At 55.9% G+C, this 13,065-nt stretch overlaps 1 protein-coding gene across 1 annotated transcript in view; it reads right to left on the bottom strand.

The window, feature by feature from the left end:
- LOC129196204 (opioid-binding protein/cell adhesion molecule homolog) overlaps positions 1-12,829 on the bottom strand; it is a 287,692-nt gene extending 274,863 nt beyond the window's left edge. Inside the window, exons 1-2 of the mRNA XM_054803281.1 lie at positions 12,702-12,829; positions 12,360-12,550 (exon numbers count right to left, since the gene is read on the bottom strand). Coding sequence (XP_054659256.1) covers positions 12,360-12,420 — 61 coding nt within the window. The 5' untranslated portion in view covers positions 12,421-12,550; positions 12,702-12,829. The remainder of the gene's footprint in view (positions 1-12,359; positions 12,551-12,701) is intronic.
- Between the last annotated feature and the right edge of the window lie 236 nt (positions 12,830-13,065).

Below are 13,065 nucleotides of genomic sequence, written 5' to 3' on the forward strand. Positions count from 1 at the left end.
GGGTTGGGGACATCCTCCAAGCACACCCTCCCAAGAGCTGGGCAGGCGGGGTACCGCGCTTGGCATCCTCCGAGGCTACCTTGGCCACGCGCCTTCTCGCTGCTTCTAATAAACGGCACATCCCCGGTGCCAGCCCAGCTGGGGAGTGAGAGAAAGAGAGACTGGAAGGGCTTCGCTCCAGCTCAGAAGTGGGTGGAAAATTGTTCCCTTGTTGCCTGAAATTTCACCATTTGCAACGTCTCCCCCTTTCTGCGCTATCCTGTTGGAGCCACTCTACTCTGAATGCTCACCAAGCCAGCACCAAAGCGAGAGCGGCTCTATTTCTGAAGAGCCAAGGACATTTAGCTGGGCTGGGGAAGACCCGGGGCCAAATCTCTTATAAACACTAATTATACACCCAGCAGAAGAGCTCCAAAAGAGAAAGCCAGCCCAGCTTGGCCTGGGGAAGAGAGACTCTGAGTGCGCTGAGGGATAAGGGCAGAGCAGGGACTGGAGGTCACAGCCCTCCCTTCCTGCGACGGGGCTCCTCCTGCTCCTAGAAACAGCATCCTCCAGCCAAGCAAACCTTCCAGAGCCAAGCAAAGAGTGCTCACCATTGGTACATTCTGTGAGTCAAGAAAGAGACATTTTTCAAGGTGGGGGGGGAAATAGTGGGAAAATTTCCAAGTGGCTCTGCCAGAGCTATAAGCTTCGCATCTATTCCCCTAAGACAACCCCACGCCGTCACACAAAGCGGCGCTTCCCAGCACGCTCTCCAGCCATAGCTCTACCACAGGGCTACAAATCCACCGCCTTCGGCTGAAGTTGCTCCGGTTTTACACCAACTTAAGCCAGCGGAGACTGAGCTGGGGAACCACGATCCAAACACCAGGACGCTCGCCCTTACCTCAATCTGACAGCACTGGGGTTTTTCCACCTGGGTTTGAGTTACGGGTAGGATTAGCACACGGCATCTTAAATCTCCTAGCCATCAGCTTGTATCACAGCTTTAGTTTTTTATTAAAAACATCATTTCTTGCTGTATTTAATCACCTCAAGGTCATTTCAGTGACAGTTGTCAGCATCCTAGCCAAGGAACCAGAGGAGCAGAGTCCTGTCCTGCTGACCAGATAAAAGGAGGAGATGCTGGGTTTCATTTCCTTGTTTTCAATTGAGAGGTGCCCACCTCGGTGTGCAGATTAAGGTGTGGGTGGGCCGATGTCAGCCCCCCGTGGGCCGAGATGGGAAGCTGCCGCTCGCTCTGCTCATCAGGAGCCCCGAGGAGAGAAATTGCATAGTTCTCCCCGTGGCCCTCTGCCCACCTCGAACCAATTTCTGCTCCTTTTAATTCAATTCAGCTCCTCCTGACCTCGGCTGGCTGGAGTCGCAGAGTTTCTCTCAACAGATAGCACCAATTACAGAGGTGTGAAAATGGAAGGCTTTCAATTCGGAGAACAAACCCAAGAAACCGGGACTTTATTGAACTGCGAAACAGGGGGTGGGAAAGGGGGAGCGGATGGGGCCGCGGGCTCGGAAATATTGCCTGTGCTCACTCCAGAAACCAAACGCTTTGGCTGTCCCCTCCGCGGGGGAAGGCGAAGGCTGCCCCAGGGGCTGGGACGGCGAACGCTGCCAGGGGTGCAGGTTGAGACGCACAGAACCGACGGCACCCGGGGGACCAGGGATGCAAAACCCACCCGCTGCATCTCCAGCATCACGCCTCGCTCCGTTAGCTCCTGCAAGCCCACGCTTTCACGTGCATTCCCCAACGGGCTGATTTCAGACCCACCCCCTGCCCCGAAATCAGATCCGACACAAACTGAGTTTCCTTCCCTGCAGCGGATCCGGGCTGGATTGAATCTGCAGCCCCCGCAGCCCGATCCGTACCGTTAGGCACGGCACCACCTCCACCCACACCACCTCTCGAGATTAACGCCGCTTTTTGCCCACCCACAAAGCTATTGCCAGCTCAGGACTGCTGGGCCAAGCCTCTGGAAACCCGCGCCCCAAGTGCCAGCGTGAGCCCGGTTAGATCTGGGTAGGAGGGCTCTGGCAGGATCGCTTAGCTGACTGCCTCGGCAGAGAGATCAACACACGGACAGTCTTTATAAAAACTACCTTCCTACTGCGCGGCACAACCTCTGATGATCAGAGAGTCCCCAGACAAAAGCAGGGGATGTTCAGTTCACGGGAAGGAGACAGAGACAAGCACCTCCCCGGGCTGAGCTCACTGAAGCTCTTTGCCCAACTTGTGCCGATGCTAAAAAAATTAAAATTAAAGCAAGAACTCCTGGATGCCTGGGATATAAAAGGTCGTGCGGCAAAAGGGGTTACTCTCATGTAAAGCAGCGCCACCGAGTACGGTCCCCCATCAGCTCCGGATACTTCCAGGTATTTCATGGGCTGGAAGGATGCAGAAGAGCCTCCCCGAGACCTGAAAACTCCCCTCTTGCACCACCCACGTACCAACCAAGCCCAGGGGCTCCCTTCGATCCGGATGCAACCCTTCCCCAAGAGGACAACCTCACGCCGCAAAGCTCTTCCTTCCAGGCCAACGCACCAAGAGCAAACCGGTCTTCCTCGCCCGAATTTTGGGCAAGCGCCCGGCTGGCTGGCGCAGCTGAGCAGGCTCAGCATCCCCTTTCATCAGCATCCTCCCAAGCCTCGGAGGTGGGGGACCACCAAAATAAAGCAGTGGCTCGTTCGAGCCTCTTCTCTGAAGAGCTGCCACGACTTGGCAGGACTCTCACCAGCTCAGAGGCACGTGGTTTTAAAGCCGGAGCACAGCACCTCCCGTATCTCCAGCCAAGCTGCGACCGCAGCTCCCCCCAACGCCTGCCCATAAATCCTCCAACCCAGTAAACAGTCGAATTACGGCTCCCCGCCATTGCTTAGCTGCTTTTGACACTAATTGCTCTGCGGAGTGCGTGCAACTGGCAACACCTTATTAAAAGTGAAATATATTATACTGTCCACTTATTGCTACTTTATAAAGATAAAGTATCCCGAGGATACGGAAGGGCTGGCAAAGGCATCGGCGCTCGGCCTCGGAGCAGCACACGAAGAAGAAGCAGGGCGGCATCGCCAGGACGAACGCGTGCTCTCCGTTAAATTGCAAAGAGCGTTTCCATTTGGAGCCAAGGGTTGAGCAAAGAACGTGCTTGAGAACTCCTTCTCTGCTCACCTCCTGGTTTCACCTCGGAGATCGTCGCTCTCAGACCTTGGGGGAAGCCAGGCAGAGGTGAGATGCGAAAGGGCAGCGGCAGCGGGGGAGGATCCAGCACACGCTGCCTTCCTGCCAACTTCAAGAGGAGCAGAGGGTGCCCCTCGACTTACAAAGCCAGACTTAAGTCTCTTGTTAACCGGGAATTCACGTTTGCCTACCTCCAGACATCACCACCTGCGGCGTGGCACAGGCTCTCCTGCCCGTGACACCAACCAGGGCATCAGTTGCTTCGACGGTCACGTAAGCGCGAGCCCCAGAGCCCCGTGATGCTCCGGCTCCGTGTGAGCCCAGCACAGGGCTTTTGGGACCCAATGCATTGATCTCACAGCCTCTCTCCTGTGTTTCTCAAAGGAGGAAGCCGAAACTCACTGTTTCACAAGGGAAAACGCGCAGAAACCTCCACGTCAGATTTGGAGCTACAGCGAGCACACGTCTTTAAACACGTGTCTCTGCACATGCCTCGGGCAAGTTATTTTCCCTCTTTATTCCTTGGCTTCCCTGTCTGCCGAAACAGGGACAATGAAATTTCTCTTCGCCGTGACGGGTTTTAAGATCTACTAGAAACAACCAGTACGCAAGAGCGAGACCTCATGATACCACCGAGTTTCCGTAACAAACGTTTCGATCCGGTCCCTCAGGCCTCGTCTCACCAGGAGAATTTTTGGTTTTGTTTCGAACTGATAGGCTGTTTCTGGTTGGGAACACGACGGGCAGCAGAGGAGAGGAGGAAGATGGACACGGGGGATGCCATCAAAGGCACTTCTGCAGCCTGCGGTGCTCAGACAGAGATGGTGTGCGGGGAGGGCACAGAAAAAACAGAAAACCACCCGTGTGGGGGGAAAAAACAGCTTCTGGGGACTCGTTTGCAGTACAATGGAGATATTCCTCATGTACATCACAAAAGTCATTACATCTACATCCTCCTGCACCGCGGAGAGTACAGATGCTATTATTTATCACTTATTGGTCATTTCCCATGTGGCAGAGACAACAGACCGACCTCACATCGTCCCCGAGGACCGCGGGGCACAGAAACACAGCCCGCATCACGCTTTGATTCCTGAAGGAAATGGCATGTCCTAAGCAACAGATTTGAAATACCCAGACTCTTTGGTTCAACAAGTTCAAATCCAAGCAGGATCAATACCTCCTCGCTCCTGAGGTATCAGCAGGTAATTGGGTATCATGCAGTGATGAGCAACCTAGTTCGCTCAGAAGCTGCAAACTTTAATCTTCATCCATTCCTGGTACATAGAATGGAGAGGGAGGAACAGATCAAAGGAGAACAGATCAAATTCAGCTGCATTTGGGCCCAGATTGCAGAAAAAAGGACTCATTCTTAAGCAAAATGGCTCGGGCTTCTAAGGTTCAACGTCTTCAGAGGACTCAAGTACAACACAACGCAGAGAAGTTGCCATCTCACCAGCGCAGCCACCTGCAACCCCCGTGCCGCCTCCCTTGGGTTTTCGGCTGCTCCCGGCATCCCGACGTTGCACCGGAGCCCTCTCCGACTTCACACCAGAGCCCTCTCCGACTTCACACCGCAGCATCTGAACACCTCGACCTCTGCGAATGCCCACATCCTCTTGCGGCTCGCAGAACCCCTCCCCGCCACCCCATCTCCAACCCCACGGCATTTCAGCACGGGGGTTCACGAGCGCCCGCGTCGCTTTTTCCCACGGCACCAGCCCTACCGTCGGCTCCGGTGAGGGCGAGGAGATGCTGGTCCACGCTTTGCAAGCTGGAAGGTCCCACCTGGCTATAGGACATTGCCACCCCGGCCACGGAAAGGAGAGGTGGCAAGGTAGACGGATGGGCAGAGAGAGAAAAGCGCCATGGGCAGCAGAACGACCTATTTGACAGATTTCCCTGCCAATCAAAGCTAACTTTGCTTAGAGGTTTTGACATCTGATTAATTATGTCACGTTGGCTCGCCTCAAAAGGTTGCGTTTCCGGCAGCCCTCGCCTTTCCATCCTCGTGGCGTTCGGCGCCCGAGCCCGCTCCCCTGGTGCCAGCAAAGGAGGGGACGGTGGGAGGGTGGCTTTGCCAAATGTCCCGGCCCGTCCCTGGAAGGCAGGAGATAAGGAGGGCGAGGGACAGCTGGGGACAGAGCCCCTTTGTCCGCGGTGCCTTTTGTCACGGGCAGATAGGAAGCGGCCGCCTCACACTGACATTTCGGTGACCAAATTAAAATGCGCCACCATGGAGACTAAATGTCATTAGCCTCATTAGAAGTGATCGCGTTAAAATAAACAACAACAACAAAAAAAATTAAAGTGGAAATTAGCCAACGCCATTAAATAAAGTAAATAAACGGGCAGATCTGGCAGGGACCGCGCAGCCGATGCCAACGGCGATTGTCTGGGACCGCCGAGCCACGAAGGGGCATGGCAGGAGCAGCCAAGGTCTCCACGGGCTCTGCTGCCACCCAGGAACGTGCTGGGTGATCCGCTCGTGACGTGGCCTGTCTGGGATAAGCCTACGAGGTCTTTTGGGCTTCGTTTCCAGACAGTTTCAGGATGCTCTGCTCAGGCTGGTGTTAACGCCCGCGTCCCCTGGGGCTGGTGCTGCGGGCAGCCCTCGGCCAGGACCTCTGCCAGCAGCTGCACCACAAAGAACGCACCCCGTGCGCGCTGCTCTAACAGGGATGGGTTGGGAGGGGTTTGGGTTTTTTTTAGCAGCATCCAGGTTTCTCCTGGATGCTTCCCGTTCGATTACTCGCCAACGCCAACCGTATTTCGTTTATGCGCTGTGACAGGACTGCCGCACGAGGTGGAAAGCCTGGTGAAAGAAGCGCTGGTTTGTCCTTGTGAAGAGAGGAATTTTTCCTGTAACCCCTCTTGCTATGCAAACGCCATTTCCTTTGGGGCGGGAGAAGTCATCAGAAGGCCCTTGCAAGATCCTGCTTATGACAGAGCAGATTTGAAAGCCCAGAGATCTCCTTCCCCCTCCTTCCCTTCTGTCAAAAATTATAATCATCACTTTCCAGCTTGCTGAACAATCAAAGTGTGGCCTATATTCGCTGGAGCTCCTTCCACACACTGCATGCATAGCAACAAGTCCAGGAAACAAAAGCCAGAAGTAAACAGTTGGGTGAGAGGAGGCGACGGGCTGGCAGGTGGACACCAGAGAAATGCTGCTCGGAGAGCACGTCGTGGGGTGCGGGCAGCCTGGTTCCCCCCCCAGTCTCACCGGTTTGGAGCTGCTCCGAGAGCCCGAAGCCCCGTGTGAAGATCTCTTCTTCCACGCTCTGCAAGGAGCATGGGAAGAAACGTGCCTGGTGGATTTGGTTGGTGGAAATGGCAATGGTCCTGCTGTACCAGAAGGAAGCCCAAGCCCTCCTGCTGCAGGTCCTCATGCGGCTGAGGAGCCGTGAGGAGCTCACCACGGGGTGAGCCACGAAGGACAAAGCCACAGCAAGCACAGGGAACCCCAGCTTGTCCCCCGGGAAGCTGGCATCCTCTGCATAAAAGCCCACCGGCGCACCAGCCCTGGTCAAGACAATGGACACCCCCCCGTGATTTTGGTGTCCGGACAGTCCAAGCCGACGAGATCCGGTCCCAGCACCCCATCCTGAAGCATGGAGCTCGCAGGGAGGTTTGCCGGGCTACCCCTTCCCCCTGCAGCCCGCTTCAGTCTCCAGAGCTGTCAATCCAGCACTTTTCACTAGCGCTGAATTCACAGAAAAGTAAATCTAAAAATAACTCTTCTTTTTCCCCCTTCCTTGCCTCATCTCACACGTGTTCAGCGTGCACATGACTCTGCCGCACAGGCAACAGGTCCAACTTCCCCAAAACGGCTCCTCCCAAGGAGGCTGCTCTCACGCTGATGCACTGATGGGTCTCTTCAGCTAGCTGAGCCGTGGCACCCAAGGCTGATGTGTCCATCCAGGAAATTCAGCCCATGGAGACAGACCCGGGACATGAGAACCATGAGGAGCATCAAGTCCCCTCTCCAGAAAGCCCCTGAAACCACAGTCTCTGCTTTCTGCAACCGTGCAACCACTCCCTGCTTCAGACGATCTTGAAGAGACACCTCCTCTGCAAAACACTCTTCCCTGGGCCTGCCAGGAGAAGCCCACCACCTCCACGCAACTCGAAGCGATGCCCCAACCCACATCCCCCCGCCAGCCCACGCTCTCCGACCCTAAGCCAGGACCAGAGGGACAACCCACCAGCTCCAAGGTCCCCGCAGTACCTGGGCTCACGCTACCACCAGCTCACAAGGGCGATGCAGCCCCTGCCATCCCCACCTCTCTAGACCTAGCAAGCCACCTTGCTTGGTCACCCTTCGAGGGTGATAACGCAGTCCCAGGGCTTTTGAGAAGCAGGCGGGGAAGTGTTTCTTTCCTCTAAGCGTGAAACGAAGAGGAGTTCCCTGGAAAAACCCACGCACCGAGCAGCAAGTGTCAAAGCCACCTCTGTACGTGCTGTTGCCGCATTGGTAATTATAAGTACCATGCCTTCATTAGGGAAAGGGAGAGATGATTGGGAAGCAAGGAGATTTGCAGCAGAGCTGTTGTTATTTTTAAGTTTAAACAAAAAGGAGAAGCGTGACAGCTGAGATCATTCCCCATCCCGCACTCACCAGCATCTCAGGGGATGCTCAGGCAGGATGGGGACCAGTGCCCAGCTTTGCCCGACTGGGGATGGGAAAAGGACAGGGCTGCAAATCTCAGGCTGACCACAGGGTCATGGAGGATGTTACAGGGAAAAAAAACCACAAGTTTTCCTCTATCTCCGCCTGACCGCAGCAACAGGACCCTCACGGGTACCCTGTTCCCCCCACGAACGTGCCGGGGTTTGTTGCAGCACCCCAGCAGCCTCCTTCCCCACTCCTCACCCCACTTTGGTTTCTAACCAAGCCGAGCGGCAAACTTCAAATTGCATATTCAGGTGTAAAATACGAACACAGCTGTTTATGCAGCTTGAAATTCACCATAACCAAATATTCAAGCCTTTGGGGGAAGATTTTCAAAGGCACTGGTTAAGGTACCCAGCTCCCATTGGTGCCTTTGAAATATTTCTCCTTTTTCCGTTTTTCACAGGGATTCGCACCAGCAAAAGCTCCTCCACCCGGCCGTCTGCAACTAGTGAATACGCAAAGGAGACGCCGTCAAAGAGAAGCTGCTGGAAAGGGCAAAGCAAGGTTCGCCACTTTGGGGCATCCTGGAAGGCAGCCGCAGGAACCACCGGCCCCGAAACCCGCAGCCCCCAGAGCAAATTGTCGTGAGAACCTGTGCCGCGGGGATTCGCACGGAGCAAAAGCCGCGTGCGCCCGTTCTGCCATCGCGCTCCCTCCCCACGTCATTTGGGAACGCGAGCAAGCGCTGCTCCTCCCCAGCAGAAACAAAACATCCTCCGAAAGGCCGACGCCAGCTTTTCCCTGTCCCGGGAGCCAGCAGACAGAGGAATCGACCTCTGACAGGGAAACCACAGCCCAAGCCTCGGCCAGAGGAAGACCAGGCAGTGTTTTTGGGCTGATGCCCGCCGGCGCAGGCTCCCCATGCTGCCAGAACCTCCCTCTTCCCCAGCATCTCCGACCGATGGAGGACTGATGGCTGCAGCGCCTTATCCACTCCTATCCCCAGCCTTTGGGAGAGCACAGAAAATCCCTTTAAGTGCCTCTCGCTCATATTGAAATGACACTAAAGCGGAACTAACGTGCTCCAGGTACTTATTCTTGGGCTTAGTGGCAGGGATCAGCAGCCCTCCACTAGTCCGGCGTCCCCCGCCGGAGAGAGGTGACAGCGGGAAAAGCATGCTCCCATGGCAGGGGCTCTGGACAAGGAAGGGATGGAAAGGCGTTTTGAACTCCTGCAATGTCCACTTCCTAAACTTTAGACCAGATTTACAACCACCAAAGCCATGCCGCCCCAATGACGATGAGGCAGGGGAGGTAAGGAGTTGCACAGGCACAATCTCCGACGGGATGCGGAAAGCTGGTCCTGGGTGCAAGGGGTGATGGCAGAGCGCTGGGGGACTCTCCAAGCTCTGCAAGCTTTATCTTGACCCAAATGGCCAGGAGCAGTGAAAAATGGGATCATCCGTCTCACCCTGCACTGCTCCTCTGAGAGGAGCCGCTGCCATGACAAGTCATTTTGCCAAGCCAGCGAAGGCAGCGATATAAATGCCTGGAGAAGCCGCTGTGCATTGATTTTTCACCACCTGTAGAGCCGTGATGTCGCACCGTAACTGCAGACAAGCCAAATATACTCCCCCTCCACCCCAAATTCATCCCCCAGTGCAGCACAGCCCACCCTGATACATCTCAAAACAACAGCACCCGAGATGCCCAGCAGTTCAAAGCGTTTGCCAATAGCCTGACAATTAAATTACCCACTCCACCTCCCCATCCTGCAGCGCCGGGCTCATTAAAAATCCTCAGCATCCTTCCCATCAGAAAGAACCCACCTCAGAGAGCAACTGATGTCCAGGAACCCGCCTACCCCAAGGCACCAGATGACAACAGAATTAACCCTTCGAAATTATTTTGGATGGAAACTTGTCTTACAAAGAAATAAAAAGCTGCAGAGTAAGACGCTATCTATGACCAGAGGGGTCAGGGTTTCATTATTGCATTAACCTTTCGTGTCTTTAGATTCCACAAGAGTAAATTGGTAACGAGACGACACGAGCCCCGATGGGAAAAATGCATCTTTCCTAACAAAAGTAAGGGCGGGGGGGGGGGGGGAAGAACAGAGGTGGGAGCGAGAGAAAGAGGAAAAAAACTGGCAAATAAGCTATTACAGCTAATAATAACTTTGCGATGCTATTTTCTGCAGGAGCCTTCAAGTTGTGATGTTTCCCTTCACTCTAATTACACCTTCTAAAAGCAGGTTCCCTTCTCACTTTAACCACCCCGTGCGAAACACCCGCAGGATTCGGATAAAAACGGAGAGGGAGAGAGTTCGCACTTCACAAACAGCCTCTGCATATCCCAGGGGAGCGTCACCTGCATAAAACACGTGGGATTACGCTTGCAAATAATAAACAGCCCAAAAAGCACTCTGGGAAGGCGCAGGCTCCGAGGATCGGCAGGGACCATTCGACTTCCCTCTGCCCCGGCTGCCATCCAGGGAGACTTTGCCAACCTGACTTGTGTTACAACCCACAGCAGCGAAAGCACGACTGAAATCGGTGCAGGTTGGGCAGGAAAACATCCGACCTCTGCAAGCCATGCAAAAACTAAAAAAGGATAGGAGATGCTCGAGGCAGAAGGCGGTTGGTGTGGGGGCAGGAAGGCAGAGCACCACGCAGCCAGCCCAGTGCACTGGGATATTTCCTCTCCTCTAATGCAGGCAACAGGTTTGGGCTTGATGGATTAACGGCTGAGCCCAGCTGGGCAAAGTCCTGGGCTGGTTTGGCTCAGGGGACGTTCAAAGCCAAAGCAGATATTGCTGCTTAATAGAAATAAGAAGGGAAAGCTACGACCGCCTAAGCGCGGATCAAGAAACCTCTCCCAAGTTACTGGGGGCTTAAATGCACGGCCTTTTCCTTCCCTGGCACGCACGGATGTCAGCTAGCCCAGGCCTTGGGCCAAACGGCCCAGTCCCGAGGAAACTGCAGCAGGGCACCAGCAAACCGCAAATGCTCCGTGCCAGGTCTCTGCCAGCTCCTACAGCTTAAGGACACCTTGATGACAGCCCATCAAGTGTCACGCGTCCTCCCGTTTGAACCGCACGGCTGCCTTGCATCCATTTCTTTGCGTTTTTGCCCCAGAGGAACCTCATCTAGCAAGAGGGTGAAAGAGCCAACGCTCTGCTCAGCACAGCCCTGGTGAAGCAAGCTGCGCCCACGCCAGGCACACCTGCTCTGCCTTGCTCAAGATAATATTGTCACGAAAAACCCCCTTGCATCCGGCAAAGGGCCGATGCACATCGCATCCCCCTGCATCAGAGCATCAGTGGTACCCGGCCCCGTGTCAGGGGCTCTTGTACCTGCTGACCGCTCGGGCTGCAGCGTGGCACCGCTCCGCCACGGGACCCCTGGATGTGGATGGTGCCGTGGCACAAGCCTCCAAAAAGCAAGTGCTAGCCCGAGTCCCCTCGTGTTCGTCACAGCTGTGGAATGAGCTGTTTTCCAGCTGTGACACAGCTAACCTCTCCCCCGCCAGCCTCATCCTCTTCCCACACATGCCAGCCCTGCACAGCAAAGCGCTGTAACTAAACCATGGAAAGCTGCTGAAATTATAGCTGTGCCTCGTCCCTGCCCTCCCGAGTCCAACATAATTCTCACTGACAGTCATGAAAAACACATGTTGGGTTAAGATCGGATCTAAGCCTTGACACCCAGTCCCCATCTGCCTGCACAAGGACCGTAATCTTTTCAGCTGCTAAAATTGCACATCATCGTTAAAAAAAATGCCGGCGACTTCTTCCCCTCAGCGTGCAGCTCTGCTGTCTGCCCCCATCGCTCCCTCCCCGCGGATGCAGTGCAGGGCTGCGCTCGCTGCCCCGCCGTGACCCACCCGCCGAGCATCAGCACTGAGCCAGCATTGGATCCGAACCCAGCATCTCCCCCCCTCATCCTCCCCTGGCAAGCCATGGGGATGAAGCCAACCCACATTTCGGGAGCCACCTGCTCGGCTCGTGGAGGTTACATGCAGCACCTTCGCCGCAGCCCCCCCGGGTGCCCGGATCGGGGGGTTCGTATGCACTTTGCAAAAGGGAGCCGAGGGGCAGGCACCCGAGTTTGCCTGGCAGGAATCAGGGAAGGAGGGATGAGGGGGAGCACGGGGAATAGCGTGAGAGGAGGGCAGAGGAGGTGCCCAACTTTGAAGGGGAGAAAGCTCCGTGACCCCATCATTTACAGCCCGAGGGGACGGACTCTGCCCAGCCGGGGGGCTGCACACACACTGTGCAAGCCCGGTCAGCCCCCGCCGCAGGTGCCAGCGCCGCCCGGGTGCGTGCCTTTCGGTGCCCGCCCGGGGGGGCCAGCCCTGCCGCGGGGGACGGGCACGGCTGTTTGAACCCCGCTTGCTGGAAGCACTTGGCAATTCCCTGCTGCAGAGCAACTCGCTGCCTGCCTGCATGTGTGCGTTCGTGCGCAATGTGCATGAAGTCCGGGTCCCCCACGCGCGCACACCGCTCGGCTTTCCCACCCCGTGAGCCGATACCCTCCCATCCCCTGGAGAAAAAGCTTTTTGCACTACCTGGGATGAAGAGCAGGGCAGTTGTGGCCGTGAAGACGATCCAGCAGGCAGGATGGTACATCTTGGAGCTGCGGTAGACTAGCGGCTGATTTGCTTGCTGCTTGCTGCTGCCGCCGCTGCTTTCGTCTGCGTTGAATTCTGAGCAGGTTTAAATCCAATGTTTGCAGAGGGAGGGAGACCGAGTTAGCGAGCTAGAGAGAGAGAGAGAGAGAGAGAGAGAGAGACGGCAGCAGGCAGTCAGTGTCTCTGATTTTTCCTTGCACACGCACGCACACACACGCACACAACTAGCAGAAGGAGCACCAGGCTCTGTGCGTGCACCGGGGAAAGCAGACCTCCTACCAGGCACCCATTGGTTCGAGATGCTGACTGACACACGCACACTTGCTCTTCTGCGGGTCTCACTCTGCAACCAGGGAGTTAAATGCGGGCATCGACCCCCCTGAGCATCCCTCCCAGCACCGGCTGCCAGTGGCGCTCGGGATAGAGGGAGCAGCCCAGCAAAGGGACGGGCACCGTCCCACGCACTCCTCGTGCACCGGGCGCCTTTGAAGGGGCTTGGAAATCTTTTGCCCCCAGGCTGGAGCTGGCCGGTGGGGCAGCCCCGGGTTTTTGGCCTCTTGGCTCACCCTTGCCCCTCTGCGAGCTCTGCTCCCCCCTCCCTGAGAAGCCACCGGCAGCTCTGCCTACTGCCAAGAGAGGCAAA

Source organism: Grus americana, chromosome 24 (assembly GCF_028858705.1).
Source record: "Grus americana isolate bGruAme1 chromosome 24, bGruAme1.mat, whole genome shotgun sequence".
Lineage (NCBI taxonomy): Eukaryota > Metazoa > Chordata > Aves > Gruiformes > Gruidae > Grus > Grus americana.